At 51.9% G+C, this 21144-nt stretch overlaps 4 protein-coding genes across 5 annotated transcripts in view; 2 read left to right on the top strand and 2 right to left on the bottom strand.

Annotated features, from left to right (window-relative positions):
• Nucleotides 1-44: 44 nt before the first annotated feature.
• On the bottom strand, nucleotides 45-5434 carry dla (deltaA). The gene is made up of 11 exons (XM_029160177.3): nucleotides 4915-5434; nucleotides 4497-4799; nucleotides 4233-4293; nucleotides 3881-4138; nucleotides 3032-3092; nucleotides 2798-2928; nucleotides 2461-2630; nucleotides 2093-2309; nucleotides 1211-1994; nucleotides 1022-1130; nucleotides 45-950 (listed from the first exon to the last, which is right to left on the bottom strand). Exons 1-11 carry the CDS (start codon nucleotides 4981-4983, stop codon nucleotides 945-947), a joined length of 2169 nt encoding a protein of 722 aa, XP_029016010.1. The 5' UTR covers nucleotides 4984-5434; the 3' UTR covers nucleotides 45-944.
• A 7777-nt stretch (nucleotides 5435-13211) lies between these two features.
• LOC114867892 (GTPase IMAP family member 7-like) lies at nucleotides 13212-14421 on the top strand. Its single transcript, XM_029171049.3, has one exon. It carries the CDS (start codon nucleotides 13282-13284, stop codon nucleotides 14419-14421), a length of 1140 nt encoding a protein of 379 aa, XP_029026882.2. The 5' UTR covers nucleotides 13212-13281.
• Nucleotides 14335-18118, bottom strand: LOC114861378 (cell division control protein 42 homolog). 2 transcript variants are annotated; one of them, XM_029160510.2, is made up of 4 exons: nucleotides 17704-18118; nucleotides 17567-17625; nucleotides 17451-17480; nucleotides 14335-16995 (listed from the first exon to the last, which is right to left on the bottom strand). In XM_029160510.2, the coding sequence occupies exons 1-4, from the start codon at nucleotides 17963-17965 to the stop codon at nucleotides 16507-16509; spliced, it is 840 nt and encodes a 279-aa protein (XP_029016343.1). In that variant the 5' UTR covers nucleotides 17966-18118; the 3' UTR covers nucleotides 14335-16506. The 2 variants fall into 2 exon arrangements, with proteins under 2 accessions (XP_029016343.1, XP_029016352.1); XM_029160519.2 differs by lacking the exon at nucleotides 17451-17480.
• A 2442-nt stretch (nucleotides 18119-20560) lies between these two features.
• LOC114868260 (slit homolog 1 protein-like) overlaps nucleotides 20561-21144 on the top strand; it is a 23717-nt gene continuing 23133 nt past the window's right edge. Inside the window, exon 1 of the mRNA XM_029171749.3 lies at nucleotides 20561-20706. Within this exon, the coding sequence (XP_029027582.1) occupies nucleotides 20561-20706 (146 nt within the window). The remainder of the gene's footprint in view (nucleotides 20707-21144) is intronic.

A 21144-nucleotide genomic window follows, 5' to 3' on the forward strand; every position in this document is an offset into this window, starting at 1 on the left:
TTTTCAGGGTGACACAGATGGAACAAAACAAAAGTTGGACGCAATTAAAATTTCACGTTTAGCGATATTTATTTGGAAAAATAGTCTTGGCTAATTCCTTCATTCAGAAACAGTAAAGGAGACGGTAACGTAACAATTTGTACAGTACAATCCCTCTTAAATAAGATTTTCTTAAAAAAAGTCCCATTGACCTGAAGTGCCTTTGCAAATATCATTTAAAAAAGCAACTTAAATAATCATAACAAACATCACAAATATACAATACAAATAAAAATAATAACTCAAACTCATTAAATTAACTTAAATTAAATCATAATTTTAAATCATTACTTTTTCATGTTTTTTTCTCTTGGTATTTTACAAAAGGACAATCTGTATCAAAAAGCAACATTTGTTTGAATTCAGACAAAGTTTTCCACGTCCCAAAGAAAGAAATGAAAAAATGAACAATACTATGTCATAAATGTTTTGGAGGGTTTAAGAAACACACTTGAGTTACACAGTGATCACGTACACATAGTCTCCACAGGTGCTGGTGTGGACAGCCTCGTGAAGAACAGGCCACTATGGCCAAACATCCACCGTTTGATGCAGTTCCTGCGCTCAGCAGCGGCGTGTGGGTCCAGAACCGGCCCGGGTGCAAACGTTGCAAAAACACAGCGGGTCGCGAGCGTCCGACGCCTCGCACCGCCGTCTGTCCTGTCTCGCTTCACCCGCAGGCGGACGCGAGCGGCTCCACCCGCCCGTTCTCGTCCCACAAGCCGCCGCTGCCTGCGCTTATTTTCCAGTAGAGAACCAGCTCACTCTGAATATCAGTTAAACGTCTCAATGTCAGCAGCAGTCTCAAGGCGGGACACCTCCCCCTAAGGTTAGAGCAGCATCTGAAGGAGTTAAAAACTCTCCCATAGAGCACACGAGCAACGGGCGCCGGCCGCCGGAGGCGGTTACACCTGCAGACAAACGAACGGTCAGTTTGTGGGAACCGCTGTCACAGCGACATGAGCCCAAGAACGGCACTCACCTCAGTTGCGATTATACATTCGTCCTTCTCCTCTGACATCACAAACACAGATTTGTACTTGGTGTCCGCACATGCGGACATTTCTGGGGCTTTCTTTTCCGATGCGTCGCTGTGGAGGAGAAGGACAAACAGCCGTTAGCGCCGCCGCTCGCAGCCGAACCCGGGTCGTTCCCTTTGACCCACTTTTACCATTTCAACCGTTTGCTGCGGTGCTCCTGGAACTGGAAGGCGTCGCCGGGCTGGCACTGGTCCTCGCAGGCCGCCTCCAGCATGGCCGCCTTGGCCTCCTGCTCGTGGTTGACCTCGTGGACCAGGTTGTAGTCCGCCGGCGCGGGGCGGCCTTTGTAGCTGCCGCTCCTTCCTGGCGACGCGCCCTCGTCTGGGTCGGCGCTGCAGAAGTCCATCTTCTTGTTGATGTTCTTGACGCCGGGCGCCGGCAGCGCGCTGACGGCCAGGTCTCGGTCGGCGCGGTGGCAGTTATTGGTCAGGTTGTTTATGGTCTCCACCTCGCAGACCGCCTCTACCGGACCCTCGCGCTGGACTTTGGACCGGAAAAAGCCCACCAGCACGGCGCATCCTGCCAGCAGCAGCAGCACCAGCGCCGCGCCGGAGCCCACGGCCATCCAGGGCACTGCGGAGCCCTGCATGGCCGCGTGCTCCGGCAGCAGGAACTGGCAGTTGCGGCCGCCGTAGCCGGCGGCGCAGGCGCAGACGTAGCGGTTGTTCCTCTCGTGGCAGGAGGCGCCGTTGTGACAGGGGTTGTGCTCGCAGCGGCTGATGGCGGCGCTGCAGTTGCGGCCGGTGTAGCCCGGGGGGCAGCTGCAGGCGTAGCCGTCGGCGCCCTCCTGGCACGTGCCTCCGTTCTGGCAGGGGTACGTGGAGCACTCGTCTCCGGTGTGGTCACAGTTCATGCCGGTGTAGCCGTCGGGACACTGGCACAGGTAGGAGTTGACCAGGTCCACGCAGCGGGCGCCTGTGAACAGAGAAGCAGCCGGGTCAGCGCCGAGCCTCTGGGGTCGGGGGCGGGTCCGGGGGCGGGCCCGGGGGCGGGCCCTGAGCCGCGGCCCCTACCGTTGGAGCAGGGGCCGGAGGTGCAGTGGTCGATCTTCTTCTCGCAGGTGAAGCCTGCGTATCCGGTGGGGCACTGGCAGAAGTAGCCTCCATCGGGGTTGTCGGCACAGCGGCCACCGTTGGTGCAGGGCCCATCGGCGCACGTCATGGCGCTGAGCTCGCAGTTGTTGCCATAGAAACCGTGAGGGCAAGTGCAGGTATATGTGTTTTCCAAATCCTGCGGGGGAAAAATAGAACAGGCTTGACATCAAGATGTGTTTGCACGAACGGCGGCTCCGCGCGTTCGTGTTCTGGAGGGTTTCAGTGAAGAGCTGCCACGCCCGGCCCGGCCCAGCTCGGCCCGGCCCGGCCCGGTCCAGTCCACTTACAGTGCAGCTCCCCCCGTTGCGGCAGGGGTTTCCGGCGCATCCGTTGACCTGGATCTCACAGCTGGCGCCAGTGAAGCCGGGCCGGCAGGAACAGGTGTAGCTGCCCTGACCCGTGTTGCTACAAGTGGCTCCATTCATGCAGGGCTTGTGGTGAGTGCAGTAGTTGAGATCTGGAGACACAGCAGCACGTGTGGATTAGAGGCAGCGACGCATGTGTGTCCTTCTGACTCAGGCTTCCTCCGGTGCGTTTCCTGTCCCTGTTGTTCACCTTGAGCTGTGTTTGATGTCTTACTGACTTCACCTTGACTGTTTCCTCCCCCGTCCTCCCCCTCCTCACCTTGGTTGCAGAACAGGCCTCCCCATCCCTCCTGGCAGTTGCACTGCCAGGGCTGCTGGCAGGTCCCGTGGAGGCAGCCTGGGTAACGGATGCACTCGTCGCAGTAGCGGCCTTTGAATCCCACTCTGCACCTGTTGTTGTCCAATTAGGAGGCAACACCGGTCAGTCCACTCGCATTAGCTCATGCGTCCTACTAATTAATGAACGCGTCGGCCAAATGGGGGCAAAACCTACTTGCACTCCCCGGGTTTCTCGCAGAAGCCGTGCTCCTCGTCGCAGCCTGGCAGACAAATGGCTGTGGAGGAGAGACAAGACTTTTAGACAAGACTCCGTTTACGGGGATCAAAGGTCAGCAGCCAAATCCCAACAAAGTCATGAATCTAACAAAGGGGGAGATCCTAAAGCTCGTAGTTGCTACCGTAGACGTATTCTCCTCATCACTGTGGAAGAATGTTCTGCTACAACGCACAGACAAAGGAGGGAGTGTGTGCTCCACAGAGCGTCACACGCGTACACGCAAACCCCCTCAACCACCCGCGTTTTTCTTCTTCGCTGCGGGTCAAAACTCTTTTATTCATTCTGACACACACACACACACACACACACACACACACACTCCCCCTAATGTCTCGGATTGGGGCAGATAAGAGTGGACAGCTGGCGAGTGTGTTGCCAGTGCGCGACAGCTGCTCCATTGTCTGCTCTCTGCCGGCAGCTGCCCACTTCAAACAATACCTCCCCTGCCTCAGCCAATCAGCGCCCGGCCCACTCCGAGAGTAGCCAATCGGACGGCAGCATGTAAATTTATGGCACGCGTGAGATTATTCTCCAAAACTTTCCTTAGAATAAATCAAGTGGTCGTGTGTGTGTGCGCGCGCGTGTGCGTGTACGTGTGGAAGGAGGGGGTGCGGGTGTTTACGCACAAGTTGCCTTCTAACGGCGCTCAGACGATCCGATTACCCCGCAGTGAAATTACGTTTCTATATGTTCAGCAAATGCCACAAACTGCCCTGTACGTGTTTACTCTGAGCGAGAAGCGCCCGCTGCTGCTTCTCCCACTCCACCAGAGCCGCCGCTACTCACGCTCCGTGCAGTACTGCCCCTTCCACCCGGCGTCGCAGACAATCTCCCCGCGCTCCCCACAGGTGAAGTGGCCGAAGGCGTCGTCTCTGGGTCGACAGAACGCCGAGCAGCCGTCCCCGTAGTAGTGCTCCTCGCACACGAACCGGTACGAGTACTTGAGTTCCGTCCTGCCGCCGGTGTGCAGGTCCTGGGACCACTCCTCTCCCACCGTCAGGTGCCTCTGCGTGGTCATGGTGCTGATAATGCGCTCTGGGTTCTCTGAATGCGCGCGTGGAGACGAGCGGCGTGGGTTAAAGGCAGGAATACGTGTAAATGTGATCGAAGTGAAGAGCGGTGCGTGTTGATTTCCTACCTGTGGAGAGGTCGTCTTTGGAGTCTGTGTGTAATGCCTCAATGATCAGCGAGAAGGTCCCCTGGGAACACAAATGGCTTCATGAGACAGGTGGTCAGCGGAGATGACCAGGAGAAACGAAACGCAACCTTTGTGCGCGCTCCGCTCCGAGTTCTGCCACACGTCGATCCCCGGCGCGCTTTTACGCACGGATTTACTAAAATGGCGCGACTTCGCCGCCTCAACTTTCACTGCAGTGGACGGGACTTGGGCGGCTGCACTCACCGGCCACGTGAAGCCGAAGTTGATCCTGATGGGGTTGGTGAAGGAACTCTCCGGGACGGCGTCCGGGACCTGGAACGAGTTGGAGCCGAGCACCGGCGTCACCGCGCCGCCGTAGGTGCACGGAGGCTCCGGGGACGCGTTGGGCTGGTAGTGCTTCAGGCAGATCCTGAAGAAGGTTTTACACTCGCACTGCTGCTGGAAAGACGAGGCCAGGCCTCCTTTGCAGCAGTTCCTGTTCCCCTGCACTCCCTTCTTGTTTAGGAACTCCTGCAACTTCAGCTCAAAAACCCCCGAACAAAATCCCTGCGGAGGAAAAGCAAGTCATCAGCGCCACTCAACGTGCGGCCGCGCACGAGCGCGTGGTGCGGTGGGTGATGGGATGGACGCGGGCTGCTCATTGTCTGATGCGGGATCTTACCTGGCTCAGCAACACGCACATGACGGCAAGGCTCAGCAGGACGGCGCGCCCCATAGCCAATAAATACATAATAAATAATGAATAAATAAAGCAAAGAGTTCCTCCGCCGTTTCACTCCCTCTGAGCAGGATGCATCGAGCACGCTTCTGTAGCCTGTGGATGTCTCATCAGCTGCTGCCGTGCGCCACATTCATGTTCCGAGGAACAAAAAGAATAAATCCCAAACCTTAAAAACAAAGCCACAACAAAGATAAAGTTGTGTGAGCTCGTGTTGAAGTCCAGTTCCCAAATAAAAAGTTAATCCAGTGCGTAAAAACTCCTCGTGTGTGAGAAGATGTCAGATATTAGGAAGTGGCTTTTGCGTGAAGGTCTTGGTCGAACCCACGGACAGATTGTCACTGGGCGAACATGCTTCCTTCCACCTTCCACTCCGTTTCCTTGCGTCTGTCTCCAGCCAAGGCCGCCTGCAGCCTGTTATATACGGACGGGCACATGCTATGGTAATAACATGCAAATGCCCCCCCCCCCCTCCCCGGCTTCACCTCCCAATCTGGCCCTGCGCTCCACAATGGGATCCCATGCGAGTTCCACCCGAGCTTCCCCGTCCCCGCAGCTCATACAGCGTTCATGTCTGAGCCCAAACGGACACGCGTGTCAGCTTTTCAGCTGGAAGTACGTGAGGCGCAGGACGGAGACGGAGAGCTGGCAGCTTCACGTCAGTTCAAGTGTAGCTGTTGGATGCAGGTAGAAGATGGAAGCTCTGAAGCAGCGTGCAGACACGCGCCCCTGCTGCACGTGGACGTCCGTGCGCGTGCTGGCGCTGATCCCTCCAGCTGTTCCAGCCGCGCCGGACGAACGCCTTTGTGTTTAGTTACTGGAGATGTTTTGGATCAGGTGCCAAGAACAGCGTGAAGTTGGTTCGGCCGTCGGTTTTTCCAATCAAAGCCTGACTCGCATAATTGTTTACACCCTCTCCCCTGCGCCTCCTCTCCTCTCCTCTCCGCGTGCACGCCCGCTAAAGTTTGCTATTTCTGGTAGTGGGAAGAATTTGATGCTTTGAATCGGCTGAAAAGACCAAAGAACACATTCCTTGGCAGCGCGGCGCGGCTCGAGGGGCCGGACTCTGCCTTTCTGTCCCCTTCTTCTCATTATCTGGGCTGAAATAAAAAAAAACTACCGTGTGGGTGCGCGTGTGCGTGTGTACGCGCGTACCAAGGCGCACGCGCACAGGAGTCGCTCGCGTGGCAGCGTGAGGGGGACTTTTGCTATTGTGTGTGTGGCGCAGGAGTGAGTTCGCTCCCCCTCAGCTGTATGGTAATTCAGCCAGCACCTGCTCTCCCCTCAATAACAGCGTGCGCGCGCCTCCCTTGACTGAGCGCGCGCCCACAGGTCCTATAGCCTGCACACAATGCTCTCCCTGGCCCCACACACTTATCTGTGCACATCAAACAAACACAAGCGAACGAATGCGGCATAGATTTACGCTTCTCTTCCTCCGTCACCCAATATTGACCAAACTCTACCACGAACACCGGGACAATTATTTAGGACCTATTTGTGTCTGTCTGTCAAACTGAGCTGTGCACGTGCGCTCACATATGAATAAGGCGCACGAGGCTGGGGGCTGTTTCTTAATTAGGTTGATATTGTTGTGTGTTTAATGGGGCCGACATCAACTGTGGGCGCGCGTCCGTTGCGTCACCGCGTCAGATATGCGCGTCATGGTGTTTTCTCTCCGGTGTCCGTTACCTGCTGCGGTGCCGCCCAAGCGGCGGCTGAAGGCGGAGGCGTTGAGCTCCACCGTCTCCCCCTCCGAGCAAAAAAGTGACATGTTTTCCCTTTCTCTTCCAAACTCCCTTCACTTCTCATGTCACGTAACGTGGTTGATGTGTCTAGTTACTGATTACCTCCAATCAATGGCCGCTACAACCAGAGTCCTCCTCCATTAATAAACCCGTCCATCTCCTCTTTCACACCGGGCTCGCTTTCAAACCACACGCCGACTGAACCGTGACCATCACAATTGACCTCAAATGGAGACAAGACAATCTATTACAGTGGAGCAAAGGGACATTTTGTAGCGAACACAGAGTTTCTGAGCAGACAAATATAGCGAACATAGAGTTTATATATATAATAAAAACCCTGCACATGTGGAATCTGCTTTAGACAAATGGCAAAGACAAAAGCCCGTTTTCTGCCCTTAAAGGCATCAGACGAGTGTCTGTTGTTAATGCTAAAACGGAGGTTGTGAGACTAAACAACGCCTCTGAAGTCTGTGAAAAGGAGCCGTCAGACGCTGGAGCTGTGAGAGAAGCCGAACTCTAACCGAACCGCGTTGTGTGCCTTCTCTCCTGCCAAGATGTTGCTGGCGGAGCTCTGCCTGTTTAACTAAAGTGCTACTGTAGGGGGCTGCTGTAGTTTAACTCCTGCCCACCAGTAGCTGCTGCAAACAAAAAGGGTGACTCGGGGTCTGACTATTCATCCATTCCGTGCGCTTTAATTTCCATTGATTGTGAAAGCAGGAGGGAGGAGGGGAGGGGGTCTTCAGTGAAGGACCACGACACGCCTTCAGACGCGAACAGACCCTTACAAGCCATCTGCCACTAACTACCCCCCCCCCCCCCCCCCCATCCAGAAAACGACGTTCACCCCCCCCCCCCCTCCGGCCTGAAGCGCACGTCTCTATGCGCCTCCGTCCACCGGCTTCGTCTACACTCAACTGGAAGCATGTTAAAGGACCTGTAACGGTATGGGCCCTCCGGGGCCATATGGCGAGGGGGGAGCCAGGAGGGCTTTTTCTTCTTGGTCCCCGAAGAGGAGACACCACATGGTCACTCGTGGGAACGTAAACACGGGGCGCATCACACGATATCGATCATATGAAGCGGTGACTGAGGAAAAGAAGGAGGGAGGGTGTCGCGTTTTTAAAATCAATTGATTTTAGCATCGATAACTCATCATAGCGGAGATATTGATGCGTCTTTGCCTCCGCGTGAAAGGCACCGAGCTGGAGCCAGAGTTGCTGGTTTCAATCCCTGAAGGATGCGGGAGGAGTTTGGTGAAAGGGGAGGAAGGGCAGAGCGGGGGGGGGGGGTGTCTCACAGAGACCACTTGTGCAAAAATGTAGGCGATAATGAGAGGCTGAAGGAAATGGCGGGTTTTGAAGCAGCACGTTCTCAGAGAAGCCTCCTTCTCAAACGTTATGATCATGAATCATGATGAGCGCAGTCATCGTCACGGAAGTGAAAACACGTTCCTGCTTGGAGATGCGTCATACTCATGTTTCATTGTGTTCTATTACGTTTCTTACCGTTCTGAACCTTTTGAAGGCGCCTTCGTACCTGCTGCAGCAGAGATCAACCGCATCCTTTGTGTCCAGATCAGATTACTGCGTCCAGCTGCTGGTGGTCGAGGCTTCCCACGCCTCGCGGAGGCTGCGGCCCGAGCTGCTGTCTCATTTGCATACGTGGCTGTTACTGGAGACGTGCTGAGCTTAGGTTTATGGGCAGAGCGCCGCAGTAATTGCGGGGGGAGGCGGGGACGCGCCTGTAAGTGTGCGTGTCCACGCTGGGGAGCGAACGCGGCCGGTCGCGTGCCACTGTTTATGGAAGCGCATGTGCCGCCACCCCGGGGTGACGCACGGCGGCAAACGCGAGCCACACGTTTACCCAACGACGACAAATACAAATGCATAACATTTAAAATAGAACAAAGCAAATGCAGCAGAGATCACACTGATGATTAAAAACGGCTGATGCACTGACACAAAGTGGACGTGAAATGGATCGTCTGTGTTTAGTTCTGTTGCGTCCACAGTCTGATCTCAGGCCCAGTTTTAGCTGTGCTGCTGTCACCAGTAAACTCATCCCATCATGAAGCTGTGCTGCTTCCGCTCCAGTCTCGTCAGTGACGAGTCATTTACCTGCTGCTGCAGCTTCTTCACTAGTAACTAACATCATCATCACTTCTGAGAGGATCAGACGTCCAGGAAGTGAAACGTGCCACAGACAATGAGGAAACGGACCACGTCTGAGGTCCAAACCATGAAAACGTCCCATCACCTATAAAATCTGTCCCTTTTCTGGCTCCTCCTCTCCAGTCGTCAGTGTGAGTGATGAGGGAGTGAAGGGAGGACCCCCCCCCCCCCCCACTCTCCCTCTCTATCTCTACAACCACGAGCATCTGCCCAGAAATGAACAGATGTAGGCACCTGCGTTTGTGGGCCCACATATGCGCACACGCCCCCCCCCAGACCCCCTTTCAACCTTCCCCGGGACCCGGAGCCCACCACAATGGGGAGAGATGAGGGATGCAGTAACCAAATACTGCCTATCCCCCCAGGACACCCGCTCTGTTAGAGGCATTGTCACCAGTTATATCAAGTGGCTGCTCCAAACAATCTGCTGTATGACTGCTCATTTGAGACATAACATAATTCAGAGGGACGAGGGGGGGGGGGGGGGGGGGCAGAGGTGGCTGCTGGGATGAGGATGCTCAGGTTTGGAGCGGCCGGGTCGGACTGGGCCAAGTGGCTGTTGGCGGTTCTGGAGGCTCCGCTCGGCAGGTGCCGCCCGGGTACGAGACCAGGTTACACATACAAAGCTTTGTTGTGCTCAGGAGCCCCTCGGCAGCGCGGCGCCGGCGGATCATGGCCGTCCCCATCTCTCAGCTGCCGCCGACGACAGAGGATCCATGCGCACCTGTTGTCGTCCCCTTTGTGTGCGCAGCGTTAGCCAACACCTCAGGAATGCTCCCGTCCAGAGCTTTCTGCTGGTCCCAGGAGGGCGCTTACCACGCTGAGGTGGACGGGTGAGGAGCGGGGGGGGGCTTTAGAGGAGCGGAGGAGAAGGGGGGGGTCCTCTCTCCTCCTGTCCAGAGCCCTGTCCTAAATCACTGGCCCCAGGGGGACGGCGCCCCTTTGTGAGGAGACGGCCCCTGCAAGCTGGGCCGCCAGCTGCCACTGCTGCAGCGTCACCCCCCCCAGCACACGCTCACCCCCCCACCCCCAGCACACGCTCACCCCCCCACCCCCAGCACACGCTCACCCCCACCCCCCGGCACCGTGACCGGGCCGCGGCATTAAAGGACATGGAGCAGATCCTGAAAGAGGCCACAGCGCAGCCACACGTTCTGCACCAGCATTAATGATGACAAACTCTGAGCAGGGTGACGGCCCGACCCGCCGACCGGACCCGCCACCCGGACCCACAGACCGGACCCACAGACCGGACCCGCCGACCGGACCCGCCACCCGGACCCACAGACCGGACCCGCCGACCAGACCCACAGACCGGACCCACAGACCCGACCCGCCGACCGGACCCGCCACCCGGACCCACAGACCGGACCCACAGACCGGACCCACAGACCGGACCCGCCGACCGGACCCGCCACCCGGACCCACAGACCGGACCCGCCGACCAGACCCACAGACCGGACCCGCCACCCGGACCCACAGACCGGACCCACAGACCGGACCCACAGACCGGACCCACAGACCGGACCCGCCGACCAGACCCACAGACCGGACCCGCAGACCGGACCCTGCAGGAGTAGAACCCGGATCAACAGGCGAGAACTTACTGTTTGAAGCCGGAGGGTTCTGTTCACTTCGCAGCAGCTGACTGGGGCTCGGCAGCAGCGGTTCCTCTTTCACTTTTACAAACACACACACTTGTATTAGACCATAAACCAACTTCAACCATTGGACTCAACCATAAAATGAGCATAAAACTGACAAAGTTCATCCTGCAGAAGCACAGCTGGACTTTATAATGATCGCGTCTGTGTAACAGGTGATTGAGTCCTGTCTGAGAAGTGGAGCTGTTGGTTCTGGCCACACACTAACTGGACCGGACCTGCGTGGCTTCAGCTGCAGCAGAACCAGAGCCGCTCCTGATCCGCTGCTGCATCACATGCTCCCACCGGAGGCGGGAGGCGTGGCCTTTGTGCAGCTTCTGATGATGATTGTAATGATGGCTTGTCCATCTCTGATAAGAAGAAGCCCCCCCCCCCCCCCCCCCAACATCTTTACCCGCAGCCATGTTCCGTTTGAATCCTCCGCTGTTATCACCAAAACCCCGCCCACCTCGTCCACCATTGGTCGATGTCAAACACAAGTGTGACGTAGTTGTTAGGGTTGGCGTGCCACTCACTGTGATTGGCTAGTTTAAAATCGCTGTCTTTGTCGAAGAAAGATGTTACTATAAAACAAGATGGAAAGTTTTATTTTTACACCGGATTATTAAAAGATGAATAAATGGTTGTTCATTTTATGAAATCATTTTTTAACTAGCTGTGAAATCAGACTGTGACTGTGTGAACTAACTAAACCAACTCAACACCTTGACCTGTGGCTGTAAACACTCTTGGACATCTGTATGAACCCTAAATCACTATCACCAGTGATAAAGCACCTCGTCATATCCTATATTACAATTTAAGTGACCTTTGTGTATAAAATGATCTGTATACAGTAAATAAAGTCAGACAACACAACTACTATCCTACAGTGAGAGTGGCCTTCGAGCCTGTGAGTGAAGTGAGTGTAGCTTACACATACTAATATCTTAGACCTTCGACTCTTGCAAAGTTGTGGTCAAAGAGAACGTTTATTTCATGCTAAGTCTGTTACATTGCAGAACGAAGTAAAAAGTTAGACACAACCACTGGCTGCTGGATTTCATAGTCAAATGCATTATTTTGACTCACAATGAGAGTTAATTCCTCCCACCCTCATGTGGTTGTCCTTCATTTCTACAAAGGAGAACACTAGTAAACACTGGAAACAATTTAATTTAATTTAATAGGTCCTGAGGTGATGCAGCCATGGTGCACTAACACGTCTACCTTAGGAAACCATGTTGTTTTGGCCAATCGATCATATGAAGTCTTAAGTCATAAGTAAGAGACAGAGATGTCTCTACTTTGGCGTAGAGACAGCCAGAGGACACCTGATCAAGATCAAGGAGCCAGTGAGACAGTGAATGCACCATGTCTGAGGAGTCACATGTCTCTTTTCCAGGCAGCTGCTTTGACTATAACAAGCACTGAGTAGAAAATGCTGAGAGACAATAAAGGGAAAATAAAACTAATCACGACAAAGTCTTCAAGCTCAGCATTAAAACTCTACCATTTCTGCAATAGAAATGTGAAGTAATTTGCATTTGTAAGTGTTTTTGTGTTGTACCAGTTGTTAAAACAATGACAGATAATGAAGTTGCATTTGTGACATGAACTGAAAGTAGAACTTCTGAACTAACAAAAAAGAGCAAATCACAGTCTCACAGCTAAAGGTTGAGGTGATAAAGAACATCCTTGCATCAGTTCAATTGAAGTACACATGTTTTTATGTGATGTATTATATAAGCTACAGTTACAGGTCAAGCATTTGGTTTTGCTTTTATTTTCATTATGACCAGTGCTGATATTTGAAGGAGTGGTTTTGGGTGAAAGTCAAATAATAGATGTGTATATTGGACCATAAACATTGTATCTCAAAGTTTATGTTTAATGGCTTCTGATGTTCAGTGAGGACATGGTACAGAGATGTAAAGAAATAAAAGGGGTGTATTTGTGTTTATCAGTGGCAATTTGCCTGTTCAACAGTATTGGTGTGGGGGTTGAGGATCGGGAGACTGTACCTAAACCTGGGGGTTTAGTTTTATGGCCAAACGGACTATGCATTCAGATAGAACAACTGTCACGTGGAGAGAGGGAACATCCCATGTTATACAAGAACTATAAGAGCTTTATAAGAACACTGGTGAGCCCAAGCTGGTCTCCATGACGACATGCATTAACCTGAGAGTCCTCCTCTAGTTTTCTATGTATTAGTTTTCTATGTATTTTCCTCTAGTTTTTTGTAAGAGGACATTTTTTCCACAACATTTACACCGAAGCAGAAGTCTTCAGTATCTGCACTGCTCCTTTTAGACATGGACAAAGCCTTTAACAACCAAGATGTGTCCAGCAAAGCAGGTGAGTCACGATGCTCCATGTGTATAAAAGCAATGTTTGATGGTTGGAAACAGAGCTTCATAGGATGTCATGTAATACAGCAAGCACCTCATACGTAGGACTCATAAACCTTTTTCAATTTAATTAACTCAGATTCATGACTCATTCTGAGCTTTTAAAAGCTCTGAAGTCAGGCTTTACTGTGTATTCTAAAGTTGATTGAATTTTTTTGTTTGAGATGCTACTTGCTACAGAAGACGCTGTTCTGTTAAACATGAGTTTGGTTTTTGCTGACAGACAGAAGAGAACAATTAAATATTACAGTATAAGTAGTAGTAGTAGTAGTAGTAGTAGTAGTAGTAGTAGTAGTAGTAGGAGTAAGGTTGGACACATAAAGGAGTCATAATGCAGTTTACATACAGATTTCAATTTTGTACCTACACAGGATTTATCACAAATAATGAGGAGCTGAGGATCGTGATGGTGGGAAAGACTGGAAGCGGAAAAAGTGCCAGTGGAAACATGATACTTGATCACAACACTTTTATTTCAAAGTTCTGTGCTCAGTCTATAACTGTGGACTGTAAAAAGAAGAAAGGTGTGGTTTGTGGTCAGAAGGTTGCTGTCATTGACACTCCAGGCCTGTTTGACACCAGATACGACGAGGAGAAAACCGCCAAAGATCTGAGACAGTGCATCTCCTTTGCTGCTCCTGGACCACATGTCTTCCTGGTGGTCCAGTGGTTGGGAAGGTTCACTGAAGAGGAACAGAATGCAGTCGAGAAAATTCAGCAAGTCTTTGGTCAGGGTGCAGACAGATACAGCATGGTTCTGTTTACTGGGGGTGACCTTCTTGAAGGAACCATTGAGAGTTTCCTGGCTGGATGTCCAGGCCTTCAAGAGCTTGTTGCCAGATGCAACAACCAGTACCATGTCTTTAATAATAAGAATAAAAATGATCGTTCTCAGGTCGATGAGCTGCTGCAGAAGATCAGGAACATTGTAATGAAAAACGAAGGAAGTCATTACACCAATGAGATGTTCCAAAGGGCAGAGAGAGCAATAGAGGAGGAGAAAGAACGAATCATGAAAGAGCAGGAAGAGAAAATTGAGAAAAAGCTACAGGAAAAATATGAGAAAGAGATGAAGAAATTACAAGAAACATTTCAAGCTAAGATGGAGCAGGAGATGAAAGAGAGAGAGAAACAGAGGCAAATGGAGAAGCAGGAGAGGTACGAGGAGAGAGAGTGGGAGAGGAAAGCAAAAGAGGAAGAGAGGCGCAAGGAAAGACAGGAGAGAGAGTGGGAGAGGAAAGCAAAAGAGGAAGAGAGAAAGGAAAAGTGGGAGAGAGAAAAGGCCATGAGCAAACTCAGGGAGCAGCACGACAAAGAACTGAAGGAGGAAATCAAAAACGTGAGGTCCAAGTACGAAATAGAGGCCAGAGAGAAAGCAGAGAAGTCCAACCCATTCGTTTATTATGGCAAAATGCTACTTAATGTTGTACTTAATCAAGTGGCTGGAAGATTTCTGGGCCTTAGCCTGTGAAATACTGACTCCTGAACTGAAAAAATAAAAAAATGTGTAACTAATTGAGATGACTGTGTGTCTAAAGACTAGAAAAGTGTTCACATGTTTAATTGAACTAATAATAAACAACTAAAACACATTTGTTGAAATCTCACATGTTCTCAAATTTGAACACAAATGTAACATGAATGAACCTCAGAGCTTCAGGGCTGCAACTCACATTGTCATTAACACAGACACTGACAAGCCATCACGACTAAGCATGAATCACCAAACTCCCACAGGTGAAACAAGTTACAGCGGTTTCAAACGAGAACCGAACGTGGAAATCACATGACACCACAAATAAACAAACAGGGCAAACACTGGAGGAAACGGCGCCACCTGGTGGCGGTGAAACAAAGTGGAACAGAAACGCTTGAACGTTCCATCTGTCACAGATCCTGGATCTTTGTTGAGTGTTTTGACAACTTCTTGTTGTCAGTTGTTGTAACTTTGTTGCTCCCACTCCCGCTTCGACGTCGGTCTCCCAGAACCTCCCAGACGCTTGTCCCTGTGGACCGAACTGCTGGACAAGGACTCTGCGCTCAGTAGAAGGAGTGTTTGGACTTTGCTTTGTTGCCACTCTGTTCACATGGACTCATCAGCGTGTTGTTATCGCGTGCCTGGTTCCTGCCACGTTTTTGGTTCTGAACCTAGTTCTTGCCAGTGAACGGAACCTTGCTCTTGTTTTTTGACCTTGTTTTACCTGCTCCTATTCCGTTTTTTGGACTCTGCCTTTTGCCTGATCCCTGTCTGTACAGAAAATATGGTGGGAAACCCACAGCATTTCAACCAGACCTGCATATTTAGTTAATTAATAGAACATCTCACCAAAAAGACCCAGAAATGGCTGTGAACCAAGAAGTTTAAATACCAAATAAAGAAAAACTGAACGCCACTGGGCTTGAAGGCAAAATTAACAGTGAACCTGTTTGAATACAAGAGCTACAAATCGCTGCATCGCAGGAAAATATAGTCAAAACCAAATGTCAGAACAAGTCTCTGCACAAAAAACAAGACATCCAAAAATACAGAGAATATAAACATATAAAACACAGAAGTAACGGATCACTGCTGAAAACAAGATAGATCCAAGTCATCTCATCCTGTGCTGTGCGTGTGACACGACTCAGATCCACGACATATATAATATTGCTGCAACATGTTTCTTCTTCCACAGTTTGTGTCTGATTGGTAAAATAACTCTGTGGTCACTCGTGCAGTTTAATATCTGTATGAGACCAGTTAAACCAGTAAGATGCTTTCATGTTGCCAAAACGTGAGTATTAGAGCCAAAGGCTTTTGATCAGAAGCTTAACTCTGCCCTATTTTAAATACATTGAGCTCTGCTTTGTTATATTTACAGATGTAATAAATATCCAGTCCATCCGATCTTTGTCTGTTCCCGCCTAAGACCAGTAGAACCAGATCGTGCACCTGTCAAGCTGTGGCGTCACTTCAGACTTGATTCAACAAATCAAACTCCTGTCGCCTTCATATGAACTATATACAAATAATAGCTAATGCTGAGAACGTAATGCAACTTTTATTCATGTACTGACTTTAATAAAACTGTCATTCATGCCAAAATTATGTGTTTGGTCAGTTATTTCCATGAATCCATTCATTAAGTCACAAGTAATTTAAAACTAAATAATAAAACTCTGGGAAAAACATTTCTTGATGTTTTTGAGCAGTGTAGTGGTTGAAGTTACCCCTGAAGTGACAGGAGCCAATAACCAGGTCCGGATCAGACCTCCACCAGGCCACAGCCGCTCCATATGCTGCTCTAATGCGGTCCAGGTGGTCCTGTCTGCTCCGATTAGAGCAGCCTGACTCTGGATTACAGCAGTGGTGTAGAAGTGGGAGCTGATCTGATTAACATCAACAGGTGTGATGTGTCAGAGCAGCGTCGCGTTCCCTGACATTTAGCTTCAGAACCTTAAAAAGGAGTAAATAATAAACATATAAATAACGCATAAGTCCCATCAGGCTCCTAAAGCATAAAACGGGCCGATTCTACAAAGTTGTCCCAAAACTCGATCCGACCCAGACGTCTGATCACTGGAAGTCACAGCTGCGGTCTCCCATCAGACAGCTGATCTTCCTCCACCAGGACTCCGAGAGGCTCTTGATCTTATCTGGCGTCTTCTTCCTCAGAGTGGTCCTCTGCTGCTGGCTGCTGCTGCTGTCTGTCTGCTGGACGCTGGCCAAGATGGCCGAATCGAACGCGTCCTTCAGGTTCTTCTGGGTCAGAGCAGAGCACTCTGCGAACCCCACGGCGCCGAGCTCCTGGGCCAGGCGCCGCCCCTCCTCAGTGCTCACGGGCCGCTCCTGGTTCTGCGCCAGGTGGATCAGCACCTGGACGTCCTCCCTCAGGTCCAGCTGGGTGCCGACCAGGAGCAGGGGCGCGGCGGCGCAGTGCTGCCGGACCTCAGGAAGCCACCGGCTGAGCAGGCTGCGGAAGGAGCAGGGCCGCACCACGCTGTAGCAGAGCAGGACCACGTCGGCGTTCTTGTAGCACAGAGGTCGAATGCGCTCCAGCTCATCCTTCATGAAACACACCATCATCAGTACGAGGCAGTCACAGAACCAGGTCCTCCTGGAGGATGGAGGGCCCTAAACTCAACATTTATGCACGTGGTGACTCACACTGAAACAGGCATCAAACGCGTGGATGGATCACAGAACTAAATGTTTTGTTTCCTTCTGTGTTTTACCATCAGCAGGAATGAGGTTGATCAACACCAACTCCTCAGAAGAAGTTACTAGCTTCTATCAGGCAATCTGATCTATGAAGTGCACTCCTGACATTTACCACAAGGGGGCGCTGGCACACAGGCTAAACCTGGACGTGCTCCTGTCCGGCCTGCAGGGGGCGCTGGTGCCGCAGGATAAACTAATGGAGCCCAATCTAAGGCTAAGTGCCACAACACAGCGGGAGGTCACATGTTTGTGTGCAGCATCAGTGACTGACTAATAATTACTGAGCACTGGAGACTTACGTTGATTGATCCGTCCACCGGTCCCCACTTCTAGCGGGGCGGTGCAGGAGGAGAGACACGTTTAGATGGAACCTTCATGCACCGGTTCTACAGGTTCGGTTCTGGTTCAAACTCACCTGTCCCGCCATGTCACAGAGCTGCAGCCTCACCGGTTTTCCGTCCACCACAACCATCACTGAGAAGATGGAGAGAAAGTCACAACCACATAGATTTCCACCCGTAACTCACAGCCGAGCGTGAGGCGCGGACGCACCGGTGAAGTTGTCGAACGCCGTGGGCACGTACTCCGCGGGGTATCCGTTGGTGGTGTAGCTGACGATCAGGCTGGTCTTTCCCACGGCTCCGTCTCCGACCACGACGCAGTTCACCCTGCGCTCCGGTGCGGAGCCGGACCTCCGGCGTTTCGCGTTCAGAGGGAAGTCCCGGTTCTTTACGCGCCACGGTGCGGAGTCTGCGCCGCACACCGGCTCCGACACGCGGCGCGGCTTCTGCCTCCCCACGTCCTGTGGAAGCATGGCTCTGCCGCGGACACGCGTGCGCTTCGCTTGGCGGCTCACAGACGTCTTTCGCGCTCCATACTAATGGAGCTCGCGCGCTTCTGCCGCAGTTTGCGCCGCTAAACGCGCCAAATATCGTTAAGGTGCGTTTGAAGTGAAGCGCGACGGAGCGGCAGCCGTGGGGTTTCTCCGCGCAGCAGGCGCCCGTGATTGGCCTTCTCCCTACATCTGCTGTGCTCCTGGTTCCTAAGAGGCTTAAACCGAGGACCATATGAAGCCCCAGAGCTGCCCAGAGAAATGAGCTAAGCTGCTTGGAAACCTTTATCCCAAAGAGTCGCTCATAGTGTCGCCCGTATTTAGCCAATTAACACATATGAAGGACAGAACAGAGCTTTGAAATGAAATGAAAATGCGAGGTTTGCTGAAATCAGGCTCAAGTAATAAAAATAAAAAAGGGAAACTCATTATAATTTTTCATACACATAATGTTTCAGGAAGTGAACCTCGGGCCAAACATCAGTGAAGATAAACGTCTTCTTTTGAACTTTTTAAATGCAAAGCCTCACGTAAATAACCTCGTCTTCATCTTGAGAGTTGTGCTGGACTGGCGCCCCCTGGCGGTGGAGTCACATCAGCTGCGGGTGGAGAGGAGCAGAATTTGATGCAACATGAATCATCGTTTCTCATCACTGTCGACAGCAGCAGATAAACAGCAGAGCATCCTTCTCCCTGCCAGACACGTGGAGGACTGGAACCGTGAAAAACAACAGAAATAGAGTAGACCACACCATAAATCACGATTCACCAGGACATTAGACAAAATAGTGAATAGCTCCTAATCTGCTTTGTTGAATTAGAAGTAGCCTCTGGCATGTGACATTTTTATTCATGGCAGAAATTATGTTTTTGGTCTGAAATGTGCAAACCTGTCACGAGCTTCAGACCGTGAACGTCTCTCATACGAAGGCAGCTCAAAACCAGAGGGAACGTTATTCACTGGAAATGATGTCGAGCCACTGAGGTTCGTCTCCCTGCGCCTTCGTTCCTCAAGACGTCTGCAGCAGCAGTGTGTGTGTGTGTGTGTGTGTGCGTGTGCGCCTGTGTGCGTGTGCGCCTGTGTGTGTGTGCGTGCGTGCGTGTGTGCGTGTGCGCGTGTGCGTGTGCGTGCGTGCGTGTGTGCGTGTGTGCGTGCGTGCGTGTGCGTGTGTGCGTGCGTGCGTGTGCGTGTGTGCGTGCGTGCGTGTGTGTGTGTGTGTGTGGGAGGCAGAGAGTGTTGCTGTGCATTGAAAAGTGAACACCTGTGTGTGGGAGTGAAACCATACGCAGCCGCACAGAGCGGCTCCACCTCGGTTCTGCCCGCAGCGTGAAACCCGTCCGGTTCTGTTGTGTGAAGGTGCTGATGATTTACACTGCGTTCTACTGCAGCAGCTTCCTGGAGGCTCTGTCTCTCATTTTCTCTACTCACACGCTGCAGCCACTCAGTCGCTGCTTTAACTGCTGCCTCTTATCCTACATTTCACTTTCTGTGTAGAAAGTCCTCCTGGACTTATATTATATTAATAAAGATGGATCCAATAATCTGCGCCTCATTAGTTTGTTGATTGTGTTTCATACGATGGTAAAACTGGACCAACCCAAAAAGTAAAAGTACTTAAAGCTGCGCGTTATCTCATTCAGCTGCTCTGGTTCTTCTCATGGTTCTAGTCCCAGTGACACTGGGCCGGCGCCGGCTCTGGTCAACACCTCCACCACTTATGGAAAGATAAGTCCGACCACAGGAACCTGACGGAGTCTGAAGCGGACCCGACAAAGCAGGTCTGATGCAGCTGTGATCCCATTAGAACCAGCGTCTGCAGCGATGGGTCCAGTTTGTGTTACACAGTGACATTATGTCGGCTGCTGCATTTAAAAGAACCATGTTTACATAAAAACCTCTAGATGATGCTTCATATGAAACAACAATCAGCTCAGTCTGGACCCACAGTGATGGTGACGGTTTGGACCCACAGTGACGGTTTGGACCCACAGTGATGGTGACGGTTTGGACCCACAGTGACGGTTTGGACCCACAGTGACAGTTTGGACCCACAGTGACGGTTTGTTTTTTAGTCTTCAGGTTCGTCCGAAGCAGCAAATGATGAGTTTTGACAATAATCTGGAACCAAGTTGCTGCTTAACGGGATTAATGAGGAGTCAGTGAGACCAGTGTGAACGGACACACACACACACACACACACACACACACACACACACACACACACACACACACACACACATCTAATCAGAATCGGGGGCCTCTTTTTGGAGTTTGCAGACCAGGCAAATACATTAACTCAATTTAGACTTTGGGATTAAGAAGCCCCCCATAAAATCACCTCCCCCTCCTCCCCCTCCTCCCCCTGCTCTGCCCTTCCTCCTTCCCTCACCATGTTTGATGGGATCAGCTGAGCGCTACATTCTCCTCGTCTTCCCTGCTCCCTCTCACTCTCTCCCTCTTCCTCCCTCTCTCCCCCGGGGACCGGGCTGCTCGGACTCTATAGTTATGGGCCGTGGCCATCTGTCACCGTGCACATTCATGCAGCTACCAGAAGGCCGCAACATGTGCAGATTTAAATGGAGAACCCGACTTTCCCAGGACACACAGGCCTGACCCCGGCAGAGTCTCACCCTCCTCCCCTCGGCGCTGCCGCTCCATCACCACGCAGCATCCCTGAAGCCAGGACCCCACCCACCTGCCACACCCTCCACACCACCCACAAGTACTGTCTGCATGTGAATCAGTAAATTAGAAGCCTCCGCACTCCCCCAACACACCCCTCCACGTGTGTGTGTGTGTGTGTGTGTGTGTGTGTGTGTGTGTGTGTGCACCTGGATTTGCAGCTAACGTGGCAGCTGATGGTGGAGGGAGGGGGGGTGTATGTGTGATCAGCTGATTGATAAGACTGATTGTGAGCCCAGCGCTGGTTGGTGTGTTTGGGTGAGGGGGGTGAGGGGTGGGAGGCCTGTCTGTGGGACCCAGGGGGAGGACAATGGGAGCAGCGGGGGAGGGGCCAGTGTCACACGCTTTTGCTTTGTGGCTCGGTCAACAGGCGTGTGCCACGGTGTCGTCTGGCCTCCCGTGCCTGCTGTCCAGGCAGCGGCAGCCATGAGAACCGGGCCCCGGGCCTTCAATGGGGGGGGGGGGGGGGGGGGGGGGA

This window comes from Betta splendens, chromosome 1, assembly GCF_900634795.4.
Source record: "Betta splendens chromosome 1, fBetSpl5.4, whole genome shotgun sequence".
In the NCBI taxonomy this organism is placed as follows: Eukaryota; Metazoa; Chordata; class Actinopteri; order Anabantiformes; family Osphronemidae; genus Betta; species Betta splendens.